Source organism: Cyprinus carpio, chromosome B25, assembly GCF_018340385.1.
Source record: "Cyprinus carpio isolate SPL01 chromosome B25, ASM1834038v1, whole genome shotgun sequence".
NCBI classification, from domain to species: domain Eukaryota; kingdom Metazoa; phylum Chordata; class Actinopteri; order Cypriniformes; family Cyprinidae; genus Cyprinus; species Cyprinus carpio.
Genome location: NC_056621.1, coordinates 23,406,303 through 23,431,181, shown reverse-complemented (window position 1 = coordinate 23,431,181; position 24,879 = coordinate 23,406,303). Strand labels below are relative to the sequence as shown.

The window sequence follows — 24,879 nt, the reverse complement described above, 5'->3', positions numbered from 1 at the left end:
TTCACCACTTGGTCTTTAAAGGGTTGTAGTGGGAACCTTGGGGCACGTAGCCAGGCCGGGGCCTCAGGATTACCTGGGAGTCAGCCGGCCCAAACTCTAGGCACGAATCGTCGACCGAAAATGCGTGCAGGTCCCCTACCCTCTTGATGGAGGCCAGTGCAAGCAGGAGCAGAGTTTTCAATGAAAGAAACTTTGGCTCGACTGAATGCAAAGGCTCGAATGGGCCCTGCTGTAGTGATTTTAGCACCAGAGTCAGGTCCCAAGAGGGTATGGAGGGGGGCCAGGAAGGATTTAACCTCCTGGCCCCTCTAAGGAACCTGATGACGAGGTCATGCTTACCTAAAGACTTCCCATTCACGGGGTCATGGTACGCAGCAATAGCGGCAACCTGGACTTTGAGGGTGGAGGGAGACAGCCTTCGCTCCAGCCCTTGCTGCAGAAAGGAAAGCACAACCGCAATCGGGCATCTTCGGGGGTCTTCTCGGCGAGAAGAACACCACTCGACGAACAGGTTCCACTTCAAGGCGTAAGCGTGTCTCGTAGACGGTGCTCTTGCCGAAATGATGGTGTTCGCTACCTCCTGGGGCAGGTCACCTAGAACCTCCGCGTCCCGTCCAGGGACGCAGACATGGAGTTTCCAAAGGTCTGGACGCGGGTGCCAAATGGTGCCCCGTCTCTGAGTCAGTAGATCCTTCCTCAGAGGAATCGGCCAAGGAGGGGCTGTCGTGAGGAGCACCAGTTCGGGGAACCAGGTCCGCGTGGGCCAATACGGCGCCACTAGCAAGACTTGCTCCTCGTCCTCCCGGACTTTGCACAGTGTCTGTGCAAGAAGGCTCACTGGGGGAAACGCATACTTGCGTAGGCCCCGCGGCCAGCTGTGTGCCAGTGCATCCCTGCCGAGAGTTCCCTCGGTCAGAGAGTAGAACAACTGGCAGTGAGCGGTCTCTGGAGAAGCAAACAGGTCTACCTGAGCGGCTCTGAACCGTCTCCAAATCAGCTGGACCGTCAGGGGATGGAGTTGCCATTCTCCTGGGAGCATTGCTCGAGACAGCACGTCGGCTGTACGGTTGAGCAGGCCCGGAATGTGAACAGCACAAAGTGACCTCAGAACATTCCGACTCCAAAGGAGGAGGTGGCGGGCGAGTTGTGACATGCGACGGGAGCGCAGACCACCTTGTCGGTTGATGTACGCAACGGTCGCTGTGTTGTCCGTTCGGACCAGCACATGCTTGCCTCGTTAGTGACCTTTGAGACGGTTCAAGGCAAGGTGCACTGCTAACAACTCTAGGCAATTGATGTGCCACTGCAGCTGCGGGCCCGTCCAAACCCCTGAGACTGCATGCCCGTTGTACGTGGCCCCCCAGCCGGTGGTGGAGGCATCCGTGTAAACCACAGCATGCCTGGAGATCTGCTCTAGGGGCACCCCTGCCCTGAGAAACGCAAGATCTGACCACGGGGTGAGGGTTTGGCGACAGGCCGGTGTAACTTGGACCCGGTGAGTGCCGCGCTTCCACGCCCACCTCAGGACTCGGCCATAAAGCCACTGCTGGAGCGGTCTCATATGTAGCAGGCCGAGCGGTGTAAGTGCCGCTGCGGCCGCCATATGCCCCAGGAGCCTCTGAAAGAGTTTCAGTGGGACCGCTGTCCTGCTCTTGAATGTATTCAAGCAGGCTAGCACCGACCGCGCACGTTGCTCTGTGAGGCGTGCTGTCTGTTCGACCGAATCCAACTCCATACCAAGAAAAGAGATCCTCTGCGTTGGCAAGAGTTTGCTCTTTTCCCAGTTGACCCGAAGGCCCAACAGGCTGAGGTGCCGGAGCACCAGGTCCCTGTGTTCGCACAACTGATCCCGAGATTGCGCTAGTATCAGCCAATCGTCTAGATAGTTGAGAATACGAACACCCTGTTCTCTGAGTGGAACAAGAGCCGCCTCCGTGACTTTCGTGAAGACACGAGGAGACAGGGACAGCCCGAAGAGCAGGAACTTGTACTGATATGCCTGTCCTTCGAATGCAAACCGCAGAAAAGGTCTGTGGCGCGGAAGGACCGACACATGAAAGTTCACATCCTTCAGGTCAATCGCTGCAAACTAATCTCGGGGACGGGTGCATCTGAAGATGTGTTTCTGCGTCAACAGCTTGAACGGTAACTGATGAAGGGCCCGGTTCAAGACTCGCAGATCCAAGATCGGTCGTAACCCCCGCCTTTCTTGGGTACAATGAAGTAAGGCTGTAAAACCCCGTCCTCATATCGGCTGGAGGGACCGGCTCTATCGCGTCTTTCGCCAGTAAGACTGCGATCTCTTCCCGCAGAACAGGGGCATCGGACGCTTTCACTGTAGTGAAGCGGATACCGCTGAACTTGGGGGGGGACGCCGGGCGAGCTGAATCGCATAGCCGAGGCTGATGGTCCGCAGGAGCCAGCGAGACGGGCTGGGTAGCGCTGACCAGGCGCTTAGAAACCGTACAAGCGGGACCAGCGGAACCACAGCCGTACCCGCAGTGGGGCAGCGAGGTGGAACACAGGGACCCATCTCGGGCGGCTTGTGAGCAGGCCTGAGTGTGGTGCGAGTGTGGGGTGCAGGGCTCACCTGGTTCCACGGGGGTGGCAGAGGGTGGGCGTGAGTAGGGCCTTTGTTGACGCTCTCGAACCGCCCGCTACTGCCATCTGGCGAAGGAGGAGGATGAGTGGGGTCCGGTGTTTGGCCGTCCGCAAACTCTCCGTGCCCTCCTGGGACCCAGAGATGAGGGAAAAATGCTCTTTCGTCGAGAATTTGGGGTACCGTCGGCCGTGAGGCCAACGGCGGGAAAAAAATGAAACAAAAGATTCTCCACCCGGCCCTCCTCCGGGAGAGGGAGTGGTGCGTTCACCATCTCCCGAAGAGCAGATCCCTCCATCTCTGGGTCGCCTGTCTCAGGGCCGCTTGCTCTTGCGTTTACCACCAGGTTTGGCGGGGGCCTGGACAGGCGGGGCCCCTCTCCCACGCCCGGCTCCAATACGCTGCTTTGCTGGAGGCTGCTGCGGCTGCGGCGCGGGAGCGGGGGCGGACGCGGGGGCCCGCCCTCGGCGACGAGCAGGCTGGGGTGCTGCGGCCGGCGGACGGGTGGAGGCAGCAGCTGCCCGCCGGGGCAGGATGTGTCGGATCACCTCAGTCTGCTTCTGGGCAGCCGAGAACTGCTGGGCAAAGCTCTCAACCGCGTCGCCGAAGAGGCCGGTCTGGGACACAGGGGCATTGAGGAACCGGACCTTGTCGGTGTCCCTCATGTCTGCCAGACACAGCCAGAGATGGCGCTCCTGGACCACAAGCGTGGACATCGCACGACCCAGGGAACTCGCGGTGACCTTCGTCGCTCGGAGCGCGCGGGGTCAGTGGCGGTTCGAAGCTCTTTCAGAACTTCTGGATCGTGACCACCCTCCTGCAGGTCCTTCAGAGCCTTGGCCTGGTGCACCTGCAGTAAACGCCATGGCGTGTAAGGCGGAAGCAGCTTCCCCGCAAGCCGCATAGGCACTGCCGGTCAGACCAGACGAGTGCCTACAGGCCCGGGAAGGAAGCACCGGGTCTCCACGCCAGGAGGAGGCGGACTTAGGACACAATTGCATCGCTACCCCCCCCACCCGCTCCACTGACGGGATTCCCGAATACCCCTTCGCTGCACCACCATCAAGGGTGGTGAGGGAGGAGGAGCCCACTGGCCGGTTTCTGGCAGTAAAAGGTGCCGTCCACGACTTTGTGAGCTCATCATGCACTTCCGGGAAGAAAGGCACTGGGGCGGGGCGCTGCTGAGAACCAGCACGTGCCACCCCGAGATACCAATCATCCAGCCTCGATGGCTCGGGACGCGGTGGAGGATTCCACTCGAGCCCTACCATCTCGGCGGCCCGGGAAAGCATAGCTGCCATTTCGGGATCCGACTCAGGCTTTGCCACCGTCCCTGAGGGCGGCAGCGCAGCCGAATCTTCATCCGACAGCTCTCCCTCCGATGCTGAGATCGACATCCGGTCGGGGGGAGGCCCACTGGATACCACTGGTACGCTCCCTGTAGAGGGCCCAGCGCGTTCCGTGGGTTGCTCCACTGGATCAGAGGTGCAAGAGGAGCGGTGGTCCCCAGAGGGTTGGTTCCCTGCGGGGTTTGCCACCACTGTAACCCCTCAAACCGCCCGTGCTACTACCGGAAGTGGTTCTCGTCTGTCGGCCGCCAGAACGAGCCCCAGATCGCGGCAGCGGCAGCGGGACTCCGCCCCCCTGAAGGTAGCAGAGCCTGGCTCGCAGCTCTGAGACGGTCATCTTCCCGCAGTGAGAACATGACTCGTCCACGAAAGCCACCTCAGCGTGCTTAACGCCCAGACACGTGAGGCAGCGATCGTGACCATCACCCGGTGCCAGGTAACGACCGCATCCAGAAACGCACGGGTGAAACGGCATCCTTATAAGGACGATCCGTCGTCTTTATAAAGACGCACCCGTGGAACTCTTTTAGAGGAAATTCGCTCAGGAAATACTCTTTTTTGGTGCTGAGGCGCACAGGGGAGCTGGCCGCTTGCAACACGACAGGGGGTAGTGCAGCCTGAAGTGTGCAAACCACTCGACGCTGGAACGACCGCCGCTGAAACGCCGTCTCGCCAACACAGAAAGCTTTCCAGAGCGTGCTGAACTCGCAGTTCACGTCGACAGTTAAGGTAAGCGGAACGATACTCCTCGCTCGGCTTCGAAGCAAAAAGCTGGTATGCATTGCACCTGCTGCCTTCTTATACTCACGCTGTGATCAGCGGCAGCTGGATGCAATAATTGCATGCCAATGTGCATTGGCTCGTTTAGTTTACACTCGAAGTAGATTGGTCTATGAAGAGAAGAGAATACTTTTTGTACACGAAGAAAACAAAAATAATAGACTTTATTCATTAATTCCTCTCTTCTTTTTTCAAAGATTCGTTTTCGCTAATCGTGGATTCTGTATGAATTGCGCTTCGCAGTTTTTCATTTGGTGTTTTGACACAAACCTCTCGTGGGGGCGGGCTTAACAGTGATCCACTCTGATTGGATAGTGAGCTTTTGATGGACAGGTGCTCTCTGACTTGGAAGTACAGACGTCACTCATTGGCGCGCATATTGGAAAGCTCTCACGGTGAAAACACAATCAGGATTTATGCAGAAAAGGCACTTTACTAATAATATACGGTTAGTTCTAGATGTGTTAGATTATTCAGATTTAATAGACAGTGATGGTTTCATTTTCTTTTTAGATTAAAACAAAGCTTTCGACACGTTGGAACATGAATTTTTATTTCAGGCTCTACGAAAAATTGGCTTTGGCGATGCTTTTTGCAGGATGGTCCAAATGCTTTACATAAACTGAAACAGCTCTATCAAATTAAGTAATGGTACTTCACCTAGATTCTTTTTAAAACGAGAAGTTCGGCAAGGATGTCCAGTTTCACCTTACCTGTTTCTAATTGCAACACATTTCCTTAGCACACATATAAACAATAGTCAATTAAAGGGTATCACAATCGGTAACACTAAAATAAAAATTAGTCAATTAGCGGATGATACAGCTATATTCTTGAGTGATTCATCAGTTAAATTGGCTTTGGGTATTCTTTTTTTTAGTTCTATTTTAGTTTCTATTTTAGTTCTTATTTTATTTTTTATTTTTGTTTTTTTGTGGTTGATATTATGTGATGTATGTTTATACTTTTGTATGTTTTTGTTCTCTGCATTAATAATAATAAAAAAAAGCCTCTCACAGTGATTTGTATCCAATACGTCGTGCTTTGTATTACTAAATATGTAAATAATATTTGACCTTCGATCGTCTCAGTCTGTAAAGATGAGCTCTTGTCCTTCAAGGCAGCTTAAAGTCAGCTTGTTTTACTGAATTACAATAATAATAAGGTCAAATATCCTGTCCATCAAAAGCTCACTATCCAATCAGAGTAGATATACAAATCACCACGAGAGCTTTCCAATATGCGCGCCAATGAGGGACGACTGTACTTCCAAGTCAGAGAGCACCTGTCCATCAAAAGCTCACTATCCAATCAGAGTAGATCTCTGTTAAGCCCACCCCCACGAGAGGTTTGTGTCAAAACAACAAATGAAAACTGCGAAGCGTAAGCGAAATCTGTGGCAATGCATTCAGAATCCACGATTAGCGAAAACGAATCTTTGAAAAACATTAACAAAGAATGAAGCATATTTGAAGAGCCTGTTAAATTTGTGAGACTTTTTTTAGAGAGTTTTTTTGATAGTTTCTGAAAAAGTTATGTTCAGTTTTATAAAGTTATGTTAATTTTTTTTGAAGCAAATATAATTCCATAATTTTACCCCCCTCCTTGCTGAGAAATATAATGTAGAGATTCAGTATCGATTAATAAAAGTCACGTGGCAGCGCTGACAACAAGTTTATGAGCTTCTGAATGTTATTTTTTGCACAGCGCAATCTAACATCTCTGTGTGCAAGTGGTGTGTGTGTGTGTGTGTGTGCGTGCACGTGCGCATCATATGATGAATGGTTTAAATGCATTGGCCTCGTCAGACGCACACATACAGTGATGTTCAGTACGGTCACGCTGTATATATGTTATTCAAGAAACTTTTGAAAAGTTTAAAAAAACTATTTATGAAAAAATCTTCAGAAACTATTTGCATGAAAATCAAATAGACCTATTGTTTTTTTATCGTACCATTTAAAAATGTGTATGTACAAAGCATTAATGCATTCTGTATAATATGGGGGGTTGGCACAGTGTAGATCAATCCAGAGCCAATCTCTCTATGGCTCTGGATGAACAGCTAAGCACAAAGCCATCTAACAAACAAAAGGAAACAAGGTTCAAAGAAACAAAATAATGAAAAACAATGATTCTTTGAACTGCTTCGCGCAAAGTCATTTACGAATCATTTAGAAATTAGGTCAAATTAAATCTATTTTCTGATAAAACTAATGTGTTTTTGACCTTGCATGCATGTAAACCTGTTTTAGGAGATTCATAAAAGAATATTGGCAACCTTAAAAATGGCATAATAGGGGCACTTTAAGGAAGATTAAGGAAAACAGTCCAACACCGTGGTATAATGAGCACACTCGCATCCTAAAGAGCGCAGTCTGGAAAATGGAGCGCAGCTGGAGGAAAACAAAACTAGAGGTACAGTATTTTGTTTTGCATGGTGGGAAAGTACTTTCTCTAACAAAAAAAGCCTTAAAAACTGCTAGATCTTATTACTTTCATCTCTTTTAGAAGAAAACAAACACAACCCTAAGTATTTATTCAGTACTGAAAACAAAACAACAACAAACAAAACAAAACAAAACAGAACAGAGGTGTTAATCAAAGGACCAAAAACCTCCGCATGTAATATTCAGAACACTGCTACTTGATGGCTGATCTGTCAATTCTTCATCATCAGTTAGGAACCTAGGTGTGCTATTTGATAGCAATCTTTACTTTGAAAGCCACGTTTCTAGCATTTATAAAACCAAATTCTTAAATCTCAGAAATATATCTAAATTAAGACCTATGCTGTCAATGGCAAATGCAGAAACATTAATTCATGCGTTCATGACCTCAAGGTTAGATTATTGTAATGCTTTATTGGGTGGTTGTACTGCACGCTTAATAAACAAACTCCAGCTGAACCAAAATGCAGCAGCTAGAGTTCTTAATAGAACCAAGAGTATGACCATATTAGCCAGTTCTTTCAACACTGCATTGGCTCTCTATTAAACATCGTATACATTTTAAAATCTTGTTAATTACCTATAAAGCCTTAAATGGTTTAGCACCTCATTTTTTGAGCAAGCTCTTATTGCATTATAGTATTTCATGACTGCTACAATCTCAACACTCTAGCCATTTGATAATACCTAGAATATCAAAATCCAGTCCAGATGGTACATCAGCACCTAGAGACGACCTCGACAGCCCTGATTGTCAGCGGAGACCAGGACATCTAGATGAGCCCCAGAGACAGATCCCCTCCGAAGACCTCGTCACCTAGACGGCCATTGGGACAAGACGATGGGAACCAGATGAGACTTTGTTGCAGCCTAGAATTTAACTGCTGGTTTCATCTGTCCGGAGGAGAATGGCACACTATTTCAACACACTATATCCCTGTTTAATACTGTAAAGCTGCTTTGATATAATCTGCATTGTAAAAAGCACTCTATAAATAATGACTTGTCTTGACTTGAAAATTAATTTCTGTCAATAATGTCGACTTGATTGCACAGGTACTATTTGAGCTGAACTGAGCTGGATGATGAAGTCACTGAATAAAAGATTAACTGACTTTGAGTGTTAATTGGGTGTTTTGTATTGTCCCGTTTAATACTGTAAAGCTGCTTAGACACAATCTGTACAGTAAAAAGTGCTATAAATAAAAGTGACTTGACTTGTAATCTGCAGTGTTGTGTTCTTTCTCAGCCTAGATGATATGTAACACTAGTCATATTTAGTCAGATTTTCATACTCTTTCAATCACATAAATTGTGCATTTACATTTGCCTCCATTATTACGAAACACACAACACACAACAAAAACAGCTCCAATCACGCTGTCCTCCATTCATGGGTTGTTGATCTTAATATAGGCTAAAACTCTGAATTTATGTTTTGTTTTCTTTAGTGCCTTTTAAGCACTTGACTTGGTGTTCATTTCGTAAAGTTGTTGAGGTCTCTTCTAAAGCTTTAAATGAGATGATATGAGACCCCGAGAGTCTTTAGTTCAGAAGAAAAATCTGAGCAGAGTGTATGGTGTTGTTCAGATCTTTTCTAAAGCTTCAAAGGGGACAAATGTGAGGCATCCAGTGTCACTAGCTAAGAAGAAAAGTCAGAGCACAGTGTCTGATGTTGTTGAGGTCTCTTCTAAAGCATTAATAAGACAGATATTAGACCATCAGAGTTTCTAGCTAAAAGGAAAAATTTGAGCACAATGTGTGAAATTTTAAGGAGGCCATTGTGAGAGTTATTTTTCAGAAGACAAGTTTGAGAAGCAGGAGACTCAAGCAAAAGTCTCCATTTGACCACATTCATGTCTAGGAGAAATATTAGAGAGATCTTAATTTAGCTTTTTATTTCCTCATATTTAGCTTTCATAGTGCTAGTTCTTAAGTATGCTAGCCCAGAAAGTGGTGGACTGCTTAAAGGTCTTTCTGGTGAGTAAGAGTGTTCAAAAACAATGCTGTCAAATGTTGCTTCTCTTCCTTTTCTGAGTGAGAGAAGAAAAGATCACAACAATTGCACAATTTCCCCCAACGTCTACTTTTCACTTTGCTCGCACAAGGAACATGTCTGAGGATTTGACACATTTTAGGTTGTGCTGCTAATAGTTTTTTTTTTTTATTTTTTTTATACTTTATTTAACCAGGTTAATCGGTTGAGAACAGGTTCTCATTTGCAACCGCGACCTGGCCGAGATAAGACTCAGGGTACAAGACAACATGAAGTTACACATGACATACCGACATTTAAATACACAGTCATAAATGTAGAAGACATTCAGATTCAGTTAAAAGTACTGGACAATGTATAAATATAAAAATTAGAAAAACTTAATAGTTTAAAAAATGTAAAATAGAAGTACAAGAAAAATAGCAGTAGAATATTAGTATAGTCCAACATGGGTGAATTGATAAGTGCAAATAAGTGCAATAACAACCATTCAGATGAATATGTGCAAAAAAATACTTAAGACTTTGTTCGCAGAGAGCATCAACATATACAGTGGTCCGTCAGTAAATTTGAGAGTAAAACTTTAAAAGTAGTGCTCGAAACAGTAGATTCTAATTTGAGAGACTTTTGTAAAGTGTTCCAATCATTTGCAGCAGAAAATTTAAAAGAAGAGCGGCCAAAAGAGGTGCATGCTTTTGTAGGGTCTAGAGAGATATATTTACTCGAACGCAGGTTAAATACAGGCACTGATATGGTTATTAAAGTACTTAGGTAAGATGGTGTTTTACCTAATATGGACTTGTAAATTAAATGATACCAGTGATTTAGGCGCCGGTTGTGTAACTAGGGCCATCCAACTAGTGAGTAAAGAGTGCAATGGTGGGTGTTGTATGGGGCTTTAGTAATAAAGCGAATAGCACTGTGGTAAACAACGTCCAATTTTTTGAGTAAAGAATTAGAAGCAGTTCTGTAGACAACATCACCAAAGTCAAGCATTGGGATGATGGTCGTTTTCACAAGGGCCTGTTTTGCAGGAAGAGTAAATGAAGCTTTATTTCGAAATAGAAACCCAATCCTGGACTTGATCTTTGACTGGAGATGGTTTATGTGGGTTTGAAAGGAAAGCGAGGGGTCTAGCCAGACCCCTAGGTATTTATATTTCTCCACATATTCCAACTTAGACCCATTCAGGGTGGTGATGTTTATTGGGCACGGAGATACAGAATGTGTCCGGTTAAAGATCATGCATTTTGTTTTACTAGAGTTTAAAGACAGTTGAAGATCACAGAAGGCTAACTGAATGTCTTCAAAACTCTTTTGGAGTTTTTCTAACACGTTTTCCAATGTTGAGCCTGAAGTGTACAGAACGGTGTCGTCTGCATAGAGATGAATAAGAGAGTTGCCCGCAGCACAAGCAACATCACTGATGTAAACAGAGAATAACATCGGACCAAGAATCGAGCCCTGGGGCACCCCCATAGATACAACCAGAGGCTCAGACAGCAGACCCTCAGACTTAACACACTGAAATCTATCAGTGAAATAATTAGAAAACCAAGAAAGGCACGTGTTTGAGAAACCCAGGGCCTTAAGTTTCCCAATAAGAATCCTGTGATTGACAGAATCAAAAGCGTTGGCCAAGTCAATAAAAACAGCAGCACAATGTTGTTTTTGGTCTAGAGCTGTTATAACATCATTTAGGACCTTTAGTGTTGCTGAGGTACACCCATGACCAGCTCTGAAGCCAGATTGCATATCAGAGAGGAAATGATGTGACTCAAGATGACCTATTATCTGTTTGTTGACTTGACTTTCAAAGGAGATGGGTCGATAACAGTTTGGGTCTATAGGGTCCCCCCCTTTGAATATGGGAACAACTGCAGCAACTTTCCAGTCTTTAGGTATCTCTGATGAAACACATGAGAGATTGAATAGGCTGGTAATGGGTGAAGCAATAATTGCAGCTGATATTTTCAAAAAGAAGGGGTCCAAATTGTCAAGTCCAGCTGATTTGTGTGGGTTGAGGTTTTGTAGCTCTCTCAAGACATCTTCAGTTTGAATTTCAGAAAAAGAGAATTGTGGGTGATTAGAACCAGGTGCTAACGTAGGTGCTGTATAGTTGGGCCGGGTAGATGCAGCCAGTTTTAGCTCATGCCCATAAAAGGAAATTAACATGTCTGAGGATTTGACACATTTTAGGTTGTGCTGCTAATAGGAAATTTAACTATTCTTTTTAAATTCCATTTGCATTAACCTATGAATTACCTACATTTAATATCTGATTATGTATTATGTTTGACACTTTTTCAGGTTGTGCTGCTAAAATGAGAATTAACCATTCTTTTATTGTGCTTCAATATCCTGCCTTGTCAAACTTATAAATAAAACAAACTAAAAAAGATAGTAAACATGACTCTAATGGCTTGTCGGAGCAGCAGCAGTACTTATGTCTTGTAAATCTTTACATCTGAATTTGTTAACAAGGTGAGACTCTGGATCCTACAGTTAAAAACATAATGCTTCTCATAACCTATATATATCTGATATTATAGTAATAAATGATCTTCTCTTGCTGAAATGCTACAGACAACAGCTATAGGGGTGTGACAAGACACGCCAGACGAGACAAAACTAGACAAGCTTTTTACTCAGTATCTTCAATGACGAAATACATGACTGGAAAAACAGTCTGCAGGTGCATTTTTGAAATGTTTTAACTAATCATGTTGTAATGAATGTCATTTCAGTTCTACTTTCTGAGTATGAATTATCACATGCAGTATAAGAAAACAATATTTAAGCAGTGTAAAAGGTTTCGTCACAAACTTATTCTTCCAGGACATTTTCGGAACCCGTCTCACTCGCAAACCCCTCTGCGTTGCAGGTGACACCACTCACCCATCATACAGCTTCTTCAGTCTGCCTCCATCAGGGAGGAGACTGCGGAGTTGTCCAGGCCAGGACCAGCAGACTGAAGGACAGCTTCATTCATCAGGCTGTCAGGAAGCTGAACTCGCTCCTGAACCCCCCCCCCCCTCCCTCCCTCCTTCCTCTTCTTCCCCAGGCACACTGAACTATGAACCCCCAGCCACTTTTCCTGCACTGTTTGTTCACTTCACTGGTTTGCACTCTATCTGCCATGTGCCTTGCGCTGCTTTATTTAACTTTATTTTTATTATTTTTTTTAACATGTGCTTCTTTGTATAGTTATATTTTATATTTGATCTGTATCTATCTGGATTTTTAGGCTCTACTGTTAGTGTTATCTTTATGCACCATGGGTCTGAGAGTAATAATTCTCTGTATGTATGTACTGTACGTGGAAGAATTGACAATAAAGCAGACTTGACTTGACTTGACTTAACTTCTCTTCTGTATGATTTCACATGAGTCTCTTCAGATCTTAGAACTGTACAAGAATTATGAGTTTCTAGAAATTCTGACAAACAGTTGGTGGTTGCCATTGACTTCTATAGTTTTTTTCCCTACTATGGAAGTTAAGGCAACCACCAACTGTTTGATTACCAGCAATCTTCAAAATATCTTCTTTTATGTTCAACATAAAAAGCAACTAATACAGGTTTGGAACGACATGAGGGTGAGTAAATGATGACAGAATGCTCATTTTTGGGTGAACTATCCCTTTAACCTCAGCTTTGGCAAACTACTTACCCCTCTGGAATACATCCTATTGTGCCAGGATACTCTAATCAAGACCTGGCCAGACCTGTTACTTTATGTCTTCATTCCATCATTTTCATTTCTTTAACGTGTGAATATATCCCCCACTGTATTCTACAACAAAAACAATCAGAGCACCTTGTTATCACTAGTTTTATTTTAATTTGCAGAGTCCCCTACTACAGTAGCTTACATCCCATCTTATATCTTCCATTTTTCGTATGAGACGTTAAACCGAGATCCTGACTCTCTGTGGTCATTAAAAATCCCAGGATATCCTTCGACAAAGATTAGGGGTGTAACCCGGCATCTTGGCCAAATTCACCCATTAGCCTCTGACCATCATGGCCTCCTAACCATACCCATATCTGCTGATTGGCTTCATCACTCTGTCTCCTCTTCACCAATTAGCTGGTATGTGATGGACGTTCAGGTGCAATATGGCTGCCGTCGCATCATGCAGGTGGATGCTGCACACTGGTGGTGGTTGAGGAGATTACCCCCTTCTATGTAAAGCACTATAGTGCCCAGAAAAGCGCTATATAAATGTAAGGAATTATTATTATTATTATTATTATCCTGTTAGCACCGCTAACGTGGTTGCCGCTTATCCTGCTTACATTGCTTAATCTCCATTCTTTTACTCACCGTTATTTGCTTTAAATGGTGGATTTGTGTCTACCTTTGAGTGCAGGTGAGGACACGTTCAAGCTGAACTTGGTGCAGCTTGAGCTGGAGGCTGTAGAGAAGCAGATCCGCGACCTGGTGGAGAAACAGGCCCTGCTGAAAGAGCAGAGAGCCACGCTGGAAGTCCCGGGTAAGTATACAGCTTGCTGCTAACACTCCCACCATCTCTACACCGTGTGTTTCTTTGCTCATGATCTGTGCACCCAGGACGCAATCTTCACCTCCTTTACTTCAACGCTAGGACACCACAGACCCTGGGTGCACCAGCAGCGGAAGACGTGAGCCAAGCCCCCAGCAAGGACCTCTCCACCGTCTTCAAGCTCTCCACCCAGAATCACTTAGCTCCCCTTCGCGAGTAGGAATGTGATGCTGTGATCATCATTGGCAAGTCCATGCTACCCTTGCTAAAGGTAAAGTGCACACTCACTGTTTCCCTGGTGCTTGTGTTCTCAATGTTTCTGCGCAGATGCCCGCGATCCTGAAGGACGGCGAGAGCCCCAAAGTGGTTGTTCTACACATGGGGGTTAACGACATCAAGCTGCGGCATACAGAGACTCTAAAGAGGGACTTCAGAAGCCTGATTGAGACGGTATGCAGCACATCTCCCGCAATGACGATCATTGTGTCAGGACCGCTTCCCACATATCGACGAGGACGCGGAAGGTTGAGTAGACTGTTTTCTTTAAACAAATGGTTATTGTCATGGTGTAAAGAACAGAAACTACTCTTTGTTTATAATTGGAATCTTTTCTGGGAGTGTCCTAGGCTTTTTCGTGCTGATGGCCTGCACCCCAGCAGAGTTGAAGCGGAACTCCTGTCAGTAGTGATGGACAGATGAAGCCTCAAGAAGCTTTTCAGCTTTTCAGCCAAGTGGTTCACAAAAGGGTTAATTTCTGGAGGCTTCATTTGCTCACAATACCACCTGGTGACCAAAGAGTGTAAAACAATCATATATATTACAGACAGAGGTATAAAGTCTAGGGGTCAGAAAGTAAAAGTCCTGCCATATGTTTATTCCACCCATGAGCTCAGACAGCTGATTTCACCAGAGGAGGAACCAAGTAATTTCTCTCGAGTCACATCTCAAATCCTCAAAGAGTTCAAGTTAATGAGATAATTTGGAGACTAATTAAATGATGATTGTGCATTAGTGATGCACACCTGTTATTGAGAATTACAGAGGATCAGATGTTTTATTGATTAAAATGATGTCACCATCATGAGGATCAGTGTTTGCTTTAGTTGGACTCTTGAACCTTGACTTTTTGTGTTAGATCTCTCTCTCTCTGTAGAAATGCTGTTATATAGCAGTAAGATCAGTGCTGTGCAATGAACAGCTGTTAGCTGTTTTCTTATGATGAGATAATCATCAAGTGCTGATCTGTTTGTATCCAAAATAACTTTTTTTTTTCATTTATATCCTCAGGTTTTGAATAATCAACCCAGTGAAACTAGAACATGCAATGAAAGTGTTGCTCTAATAATTATATTGAATGAATTTCAAATCTATGTAATGCATATAAAAAAAATTTGCTATTTAGACACACACAGACATCAAGAACCAGCATATGAATCTGAACAATGGTGACAATCAACAAAATGCTTCATGCTGCAATGCATGCTGGGTAACACCATAGAAAAACTCCCATCATGCACTGCATCATGAATAATTATTATCACCACTGTTGAGGATCGTATGATAAGTGTTCATGTCTAAAATCCTGAGCAATGTAGTTCTTAGGTTTTCCAATATTTATGCGTTATGGTGACATTTGTTTAATTAAGTTTTTTTTTGCAGTTCTGTAATAGCTGAATTATTAAAAGGGCCAAGAGCCCAACTAAAGCAAACACTGCTCTCCATGACAGTGGCATAATTTTAACCAATAAAACATCAACATATGATCCTCTGTAATTCTCAATAACAGCAGGTGTTCATCCCTAATGCACAATCATCATTTAATTAGTCACTTACTTATCTCATTAACTTTAACTCTTAGAGGACTTGGGATTTGACTCGAGACTTGCTTGTTACTTGAAAGGAATGACTTGGTTCCTCCTCTGGTGAAATCGGCTGCTGAGTTCATGGGTGGAATAAACATGGCAGGATTTTACTTTCTGAGCTCTGGACTGTAATATATCTGCTTGTTTCCACTCTTTGGTCACCAGGTGGTATTGTGAGCAAACTAAGCCTCCAGAAATTAACCCTTTTGTGAACCACTTGGCTGAAAAGCTTCATGAGGCTTCATCGGTCCATCACTGCCTGTCGGACAACATCTCCAAGATGCTACACTCCATATGACTAATAAGCCAATTCTCAAATAACTGCTATGATGGCTTTTGTTCTACCCACTTAAATGATAGAAGTACTTGCATTGTCCAATCTATAAAGACTATGTCTGTACCCCCGAATAGTGAGGTCAAAATATACATTTGATGCAGGATCTAGAAAAAATCTGATCGTGATTCAACTGGAAAAATGCTAAATAAATGAACAAAAATAATTTTTAAAGTTTGGGCTCCTAAACAGTAGATCACTCGCACCCAAAGCAGTTTTTGTAAATTAAATTATCGCATGGTTTTTTATGTACTCTGCTTGAATGAAACCTGACTCAAACCAATTAATGAATATCAAACACTGTGAAAAGTTTGATGAAAATGAAAATGGAAGATATGTGTTTTTACACACTAAATGTTGTAGTATTTGATTAGTTTTCATTTTGTCACTGCAGTCCATATCTATGATCTATGATGTTATGATTCTTAGCTGGGTTCCCCCAATAAGAAAGTACTGAAAAATATTTGTAAATATATACATCTTTTATACATCTTTCAATAGCGTTTACAATGGTAAATGCAACATTACAATTTATGTACATTTATAAGATTTATAGTCAAAGCAAATATCACCTGAGAGACTGAGGGCCAACATGAATGTAAGAAGTGGCTCAGTGTTGGTGTTTTAGGAATTTTCCTAAAACCTTGAAATATTGTTTTAGGACTATGTTTTTTTAGGACTATTTCCCTTATAATGGTTACAATAAGGTTTAAATTAAGTCCATGTCTTATATATGTGCACTTCATAGTCCAGTGTATTTAAGCCTATACATTAATGCAGTATTATGATGGATAGAAGAAAATTAATGAAATGATATAAATGAAACATAGATAAGATGTAATATTGTATGTCAGCCTATGTCATATTTTCCTCTATAAAGCTGACAAAATTAGCAACATGAGTGTACACGGTGTAAAGCTCTGGGTTGCAGTTTAAAGAATCATATCCAAAACTGACCAACCCTAAAAGTTTCCACTCCTGTGAGCCCTGTCCATGTGGAGGTGTCAGACGGGAGTCTGTGGAGACTGGAGGCAAAATAAGAATCCCTCCAGTGTCAGCAGGGCAAATGTTTGACTGTTCCGCGCCAGAACCCTGTTGCCCACACAGCATGTTTTCAGACACACTGATAGGAACACCATAACTGGCATATTGCTGCTCACACTGAACAACATCCCCCAGAATCACTCGGCCCACACGTGCTTTCTCAGCATCTCCAGCCTTCTGGTCAGGTAAGAGGGACCAGCCTGTCACCATTCTTTGTCTGGAGTCTTCTACTCTATCATGAGCATCTGGTAGGCAGATCGGTAGCACATGTTCTCCAATACGAGCCTTGTCCAAGAGCTTCAATATGGCCACATCTGAATCCAGCACCAGGGGATCATAGTTTGGATGCAGAGTGATGGAGGATACCTGACAAATCAGAGATGAGATGTAGAATGAATAGCAGGATATACAAAAAACAAAATGAATAAATATGCTGTAGTCGTCAAAACTTGGGCAAACATTATTAAATGTAAATAAATGTAATACATGTACATGTAAATAAATAATTCACATACAAGTTGAATAGATATTCATATACAGATATTCATTAAACAATCACCTCTTGGGTTTTACAAAAAAAAAGTTTGTTTTGGAATGACATGCAGGGGAGTAAATCATGACGGAAGCAGCAATTAAATGGCCAAGCACACCAGTGCCGCAGAAAAAGAATAGTAACATTGATTTGGTGAAAAAGCAATGTTTTGGTATTCTCAGAAGATGGTTACAGTGACACATACAATGTTTTATGTCAGTACCCCAAAACATTGCAAAGATAAACACTCCTTTTGATCTATTACACAAGAACAGTTAATGTAGGCATATCTTCTAATAATTTTTGTTTTGAAAATTATGGAAATATGGTGCTGGCCCCAATTTTTACAGTATAAAATTCAGCATTTTATGACAAATTTAAATTATCTTATAAGGGAACACTGAGGATCATTCTCAGTACTCAACAGGGTGTGTCCCAACAAATCTAAAAACACTGGTCTCATTGTGCTTTTAGGCCAAACTATTCAGATGTTAAAATATCTAAAGAAAATATATTATTCTGTGGTTTGACCAGTAGGTGGCGTTGAGTTCAACTGCTCAGGTACTACACTTTTTCCACGTTTTAAGTATAAACAAGTCAAAAACAAGAGGGGGACAAATCTGGCCGGCACTAAGAAAAAATACTGTCTTAATGTGTTATGCTTCTTAAATAAATGTAATGTTTTTTAAAGGGTATTTAGACATTTTTTAATGGAAAACATGACTAAAAAAATAATAATTTAATTTTAATTTTTTTTCAACAACAAACAAAGTTGCTTATGATAAGCAGACTTTCATGTGTGCTTGCCCACTTGTGTTTTCATTTGTTTTGTCATAGTTTTAAGTGAAGGTCATTTTTAAAAATTATTTAAATTTAACTTTAATAACTATTTTAATAATGAAAGTTTTAAATGTGCAAAACAGTTATAATAAAGAATGTGTAGGAGTGTCCAAACTTCTGACTATTTGTATTCTTTCAAACTGACCCGTAATCGCTGCAGTCCCTTGGTCACTCTCAGATCACTGCGATACTGTTTGCCAAGCACTACCCTGATTTTGGCCGTGTCAAGTGGATATAATTTTCCCAGCTCTGTGACACAGTGGGCAGCTACAATCACACTTCGCTGGTTCACCAGGGCTCCACTGCAAACAAGCTGCCAACCATCCATGTCACTCTCTTCTTCCATCAGTTCAGTGTTTGCTCCCATTGTCTTGGCCACACTTAACTTCCCTAGTTTGCTTGCAACAGGCAAACGGTAGATGGCAGCCAGCCAGGGCCAGTTAGTCTCAGAAGGGTTCTGAGGGTCAAAGTTTGTCAGCTTCCCACACACTGGCATAAATAGGATGAGAGAGAGAACAAAAATGAAGAGAAGAAACAAAAGCAATGAATATTTTACAGATTATCGAGTATGACAATACAAGTGCACTTAGAGGGCTTTGATTGTTGTAGATCATATATAGAGTTCTATTTGGTTTCATTACTTCCTCAAGCATTTGCTTGTGCTGATGCTCTGATAAATGTGTATGTATGTGATACTTCTGTAACTCTTGCATTTAACAAGAGCATGAGGCCCACTTACAGAGGCTCGCCCTAAAATACTGTCAGATCACAAACAATTGGCATATTCACATAAATGTGTGACTGTGTTGGCATTTACACTGAAAGACATGTAATGTTACAATGAAAACTTTGCTCATTTTCTTACAAACCTCCATGATTTTCCATCACATGAAAACCTAATTAAAAGATGAAATTTAAATGATGAAATTGATCTCTTTAATAAAGACCTCTACACCTCCCCCATTGTTGTTTGTCTTGTCTGTCATGCCCTCACCAGGTGAACAAGAGACATGACGTCCACTCCACTTTCCCATCTTCAGACAGGTTCTGCGTGCACTTCCAAAGTGCTGGTAGTAAGGTGACATACACTCATACTCAATGTGTGTGTAGACATGATGAAACCCCTGTGGGAGCGGGGGCATGGTGAAAGGGGCCTGGGTGGGCTGCACTTCCCTTAAGAAATTGGTCACTCCAGAGGAAGAATAAAACTTATGCACAGGTGTTTTCCTGAAAGCACACACACACACACACACACACACAAGAGAGACAAAACAAGGACATCATATTAGACAAACATGCCTAATTAATGAAACACAGTTTACATTTCACATATTTACTTGAAAATTCTGCTTTGGAATGAATGGGAGAATTATGGTCACAGTAATGAATTAAACAGTTCAACTTTACATACATGTTATTGTAACACTCTGCCATCAGGATTGACATAGTACAACTGGCTATACCTGGATGGGATATGGGGATGTAGAACTCTCTGTTTGACCAGCACAGATACTTTGGGCTCTCGACAGGCTATAAATAAAAATGCAAACATTCATCTTAGTTTTGAATTTATTTTAGAATCTATGTTTAAAATGTTTATGTCAGTACAATATTTATGAAAATAGATGGTCAGATTTATATTGCTGATTTAAGTATTCTGTATAAATGTGTTGGTTTTTTTTTTTACCAGCAGTTACAGCTCTGTAGCACCTGAAAGAGTGGAGCATGCCAGCTCATTTTATACCCATATGAATAGGGAGTGGCTAGCATGCAAATTCCTCTAACCAGTTCTCATTGGCCTTTTTTGAAAGCATCAGAGGTGTTTAGGGCTCTCAAGTGCAACCCCTACTGTCACTACATTGAGCATCTTGTTCCCTCCATCAGGTAACGGAGATTACAATAGTAACTGAGATGTTTCCTTAGACAGTTTCCAATCCAACTCTGCTTAGTTTCAATAAGCAAAATACCACAACCAGCTGAACTGTTACAAAGTTTGCCATTGCAGATGCTGGCAAGATACTGTGGACCTGGTAGCAATTACCACATCGTAACCCTCTCAATGTCCATAATAATAAATAAAAAATACATTTACAGCCATGCAAATCTTTAGTTTACACTGGGGAAAGTGCTCTTTTTCCATACAGGGAAAAAACACTATGGAAAAAACACTACCCAGAGAAGAGGACAGTATGTGAAGAATACATCAGGTGGGCTTACCTAGTGGGAAGCACTACACATGGAAGAGGTCATGGGCTCTAACAAAGAGATAGGAGAGGATCATATCCACAGAGACTGGTGGCAAGTAAGGTTCTGCCCAGGAAATATATGTGGTTACTGACAGAGCACCTTTACAGTAAAAAAATTAAAAAAAAAAATACAGCATTTGAGATTACCATGTAGAAATCACCACACATGGAGCCCTTAGTCCAATTAGACAGGCCCATCTGATAAGAGGTATACCACAAATAATGGGCCTGGTAGCAGAATTCCTCTGCCACTGATTCTGCTACTGATGAGTACTGAAAACAGTCAGTTGTTATCCCAGGTACACCAGAAATAGGAAACACACGTGGATTGGAAAACTGTGCATCATTGTGGTGTGCTTGCAGTGCTTGCAGGTTCAGCACCTGGTCCCCGAAAGGGGTAGTGGAAACTTTGGGTACATTGCAGCTCCCTAAGCCTCTTGATGGAGGTAAGCACGGTCAGGACGGCCGTCTTCAAAGAGAAGGCACTAAGCTCAACTGACTCTAAGGGCTCAAAGGGAGCTCTCTGCAGACCCTGTAAGACCAAGGAGAGGAATAAGGCACAGCCTAAAGGGATTTAGCCTCCTCATGCCTTTGAGGAACCTAACAATCTGGTTGTGCTTTCCTAGAGACCTACCTTCCACAGTGTCATGATACACCACTATAGTCCTGACATACATTTTCAATGTGGAGGGGGACATCTGTCTGTCCAACCTTTCCTCTAGGAAGGAAAGCACTGACCCAGTGACAAATCTCTGTGGATCTTCTCCTCAGGAAGAACACTAGTTAGCAAAAATAAAGTGAAGGAGGGCAATTTACCAGGGAGGGGCCGTCGAGGGGAGCATGAGCTCTGAGAAGCAAGTGTTTGTGGGCCAGTAGGGTGCGACCAGCAGGACCTGTTCTCCTTCCTCCCTGACCCTTGAACAACATTTGCGCAATCAGGCTCACTTGGGGGAACACATACTTGCACAGTCCCTTGGGCCAGCTATGTGCCAAACCATTGGTGCAGAACAGAGCTTCAGTCAGGGAGTACCATAGACGGCAATGGGAGGACTCTTGCAAAGCGAACAGATTTACCTGTGCTTTGCTGAATCGACTCCAGATAAGCTGGACTTGCAAAGAAAGTTGTGATTTTAATGTTCCTATGGTCATGACATGTACCATCTATTAACACTGTCTCTGCATAATGTTTGCATAGGGATTTGAGGCCATCCTAAAGAGAATTATGTCACCCACATTCAAAAATATGGTAAGGCATCTTTGAAAAAATATTCCTCATCCATGTCAGCTCTTTTAGTTGGAAATTCTGGTTCCCTTCAGGAACTCGAGCTGTGTTGAAACGCTACAGGAATGCCTTTGATGTGACCACGCTCTGAATCACATGTGTAATCAGTCCAATGGATAGGCGAGACGTCACGGTGATGTAATGACCAGGAAGCTTAAAAGCATGTGAGGTGGAACCAGCATCAGCTTTCTGTCAGTCAGCAAGCGCTCTGTGTGTGTGTCAGTCGCTATCTGTTTGTGAGTCTTATTTAGTGTTGTTTGTCCACTTATAAGCTCCATTAAGTCAAAGCTTCAGTCAAAAGAAGCATTTGGGCAAGCAGGCAGCGTTTAGGCTGTCTGTTCTTCCCTGCCCGTGCTATATTTTGGGTGAGGACACACACACAGTTTGTGTGTTCTCTGCTTGGGAGCAAAGCACGCAGAGTCAGCTCTCGAGGGAGCTAACTGCCCATATTGCAAGCATTTTGTTACTGCCTTGCTTCGCTCTCAGAGGGCTCTCTTTGAGGAGGGACCCTTCACTAGCGTTTCTCGCGGTGCCAGGAGGGGCAGCTGTGCTCGTGGGTTTTGCATATTGATCCAGTGGAGGGAATGTAGATGGGCAAGTCCCTATCTTCTTCCTTAACCACAAGATCTGGCGCCCACTCTTGGGGTTTTGGAAGCCCGTGCTATGGTCCTTCCACCCAGCTCCCTGCTCCGCCTGTCTTTCTCAAAGGAGACTGACATGGAGGGCATCAATGAGCTCGCCAGCTGCACAAGCATTAGTTACACAAGCATATCATGCCTAATATTATAATGAGCAGCATTAATAGTGAGCGGAGCTCCCGCAGTCGGTTCTTGGGGGTCTGATTGTGTTCCCCGCTGTTAAGCGCTCCGCTCTCACCGTGCACGCTCCGAGGACTGTGTCTGTGCCTGTGATCTTGCGATTCCGGTCCCACTGCTGCTGAGGCATGGTGGCGACTGAGATCGCAGGGATCACTGGGATTGAACATGATCTGGCGGGCGGGTTGGAGGTGCCTCTTTCTATCTCCACCCATGTTCCCTAAATCTAGAGCTCATTCTCGAGGCTTGGAAGCCCGCGCTGCAGTTTCTTGCCCCTCTGAGTGAGAGCTCACTGCTGCAGCTATTTTTCTCTGAGGAGATTGATATTGTTTGTGTTGTCAACTGTGTTCCAGCTCCTCATTCTGGGGGTGTCACTTCTCTTACTCCGCAGAGTCTAGAGGCAGAGTGGAGCTCCCAGACTGAAGGCTTCTCGGTGAGCGGTGGTCTCTTATATCAACCACCAAGGAGGTCTGCGTTCCCGCCCCCTCTACAGGCTGGTGCACCAGATACTTGTGTAGTTCCAGGGCAAACTCCTCTCACTGAAAGCAGTTCACATTCCTGGGAATCTCAATATGGGAGCAGACATCCTGTTGAGGCAAGGGCTGAGGCCCGGGGAATGAAGACTTCACCCTGATGTGATGAAGCAGATATGGAGATCTTTTGGCCAGGCTCAGGTGGACCTGTTCGGGACTCGAGAGACATTGCACTGTCTCCTCTGGTTTTCTCTGATTCATCCAGCTTTACTGGGGCTGGATGCCATGGTACAGACGTGCCCGAAGTTGTGGAAGTTATGGGTGTGGATCTCAACTGAGGTTGTTGAGACCATCCTCCAATCCAGAGCTCCCTCAATGAGGAAACTGTATGCTTTGAAGTGGAAACTTTTCACTTCCTGGTGCGGAGACTGCCAGCTCAAACCAGTTAACTGCCCAGTTGGTACAGTGCTGGAGTTCCTGCAGGCCCATCTCTCTGCAGGGTTGACCAACTCAAACGTTAAGGTTTATGTGGCGGCCACTGTGGCCTACCACGGCTCTATTGGTGACCAGTCAGTGAGCAGACACCCCCTGGTTTTACATTTCCTCCACGGTGCGCTGAGGCTGAGGCCTCCGGCCAGAGAAGCTTATGCTAAGCAGTGGATCAGGATGCTATTCCATAACCTTGAGTCCTCTGATCTCCCCTTTTTGTTGGGGGTCAAGACTCACTCCTTCTGAAGTTGCCTTTGGGCAGGATGTCCCCACCTACTTTGTCAGGTGCCTACCTGCTTTCTGCGACCCTCCTGGTTCCGTTCTCTTGCTTTAGCTGAGCTCTTCCACACTAGGCAGGGATTTGTAAGCCTGGCAGCGTGGGCGATCTTGTTCCCATAGCGTTGCAATGCAGCTCGAATTCCTGAAGGGGAACATCTCCAGGTTACGCATGTAACTTGGTTCCCCGAAGGGAATGAGACGCTGCGTCTCAGGGCCATACTTTCATACTGAGCGCTTGCTTCTTTCCTAGAAGCTGATGCCGGTTCTACCGCACGTGCTTTTATGCTTCCTGGTCATTACCTCACCCCACCCATGACGTCTCGTCCATCCATTGGACTGATTACACATGTGATTCAGAGCATGGGCACGCTGAAGGTGTTTCCCTAGTGTTTCAACACAGTGTTTTGTTACCTTTGGGGAACCATGGTTACAAGCATAACCTGGAAATGGATAGGCGAGACGTCATGGTGATGTAATGACCAGGAAGCTTAAAAGCATGTGAGGTGGAACTGGCATCAGCTTTCTGTCAATCAGCAAGCACTCTGTGTGTGTGTCAGTCGCTATCTGTTTGTGAGTCTTATTTGGTGTTGTTTGTCCACTTATAAGCTCCATTATGTCAAAGCTTCAGTCAAAAGAACCATTTGGAAAAGCAGGCAGCGTTTAGGCTGTGTGTTCTTCCCTGCCCGTGCTATATTTCGGGTGAGGACACACACAGTTTGTGTGTTCTCTGCTTGGGAGCAAAGCACGCAGAGTCAGCTCTCGAGGGAGCTAACTGCCTATATTGCGAGCATTTTGTTACTGCCTTGCTTTGCTCTCAGAGGGCTCTCTTTGAGAAGGGACCATCCACAATTTCACCCCCACTTTCAACGAGCGGCAGCTGTGCTCGTGGGTTTCACATATTTATCCAGTGGAGGGAATGTAGATGGGCAAGTCCCTATCTTCTTACTTAACCACCAGATCTGGCGCCCACTTTAGGGGTTTCGGAAGCCCGTGCTGTGGTCC

General features: G+C 44.3%; 1 protein-coding gene across 4 annotated transcripts in view; it reads right to left on the bottom strand.

Annotated features, from left to right (window-relative positions):
* Positions 1-16,340: 16,340 nt before the first annotated feature.
* Positions 16,341-24,879, bottom strand: part of pamr1b (peptidase domain containing associated with muscle regeneration 1b) — a 169,191-nt gene continuing 160,652 nt past the window's right edge. For all 4 annotated transcript variants that reach the window (XM_042753304.1, XM_042753305.1, XM_042753306.1 and 1 more), the window contains 4 exons: positions 19,757-19,823; positions 19,288-19,520; positions 18,439-18,782; positions 16,341-17,287 (listed from right to left, as the gene is read on the bottom strand). In XM_042753304.1, the coding sequence (XP_042609238.1) occupies positions 16,733-17,287; positions 18,439-18,782; positions 19,288-19,520; positions 19,757-19,823 (1,199 nt within the window). In that variant the 3' untranslated portion in view covers positions 16,341-16,732. The remainder of the gene's footprint in view (positions 17,288-18,438; positions 18,783-19,287; positions 19,521-19,756; positions 19,824-24,879) is intronic.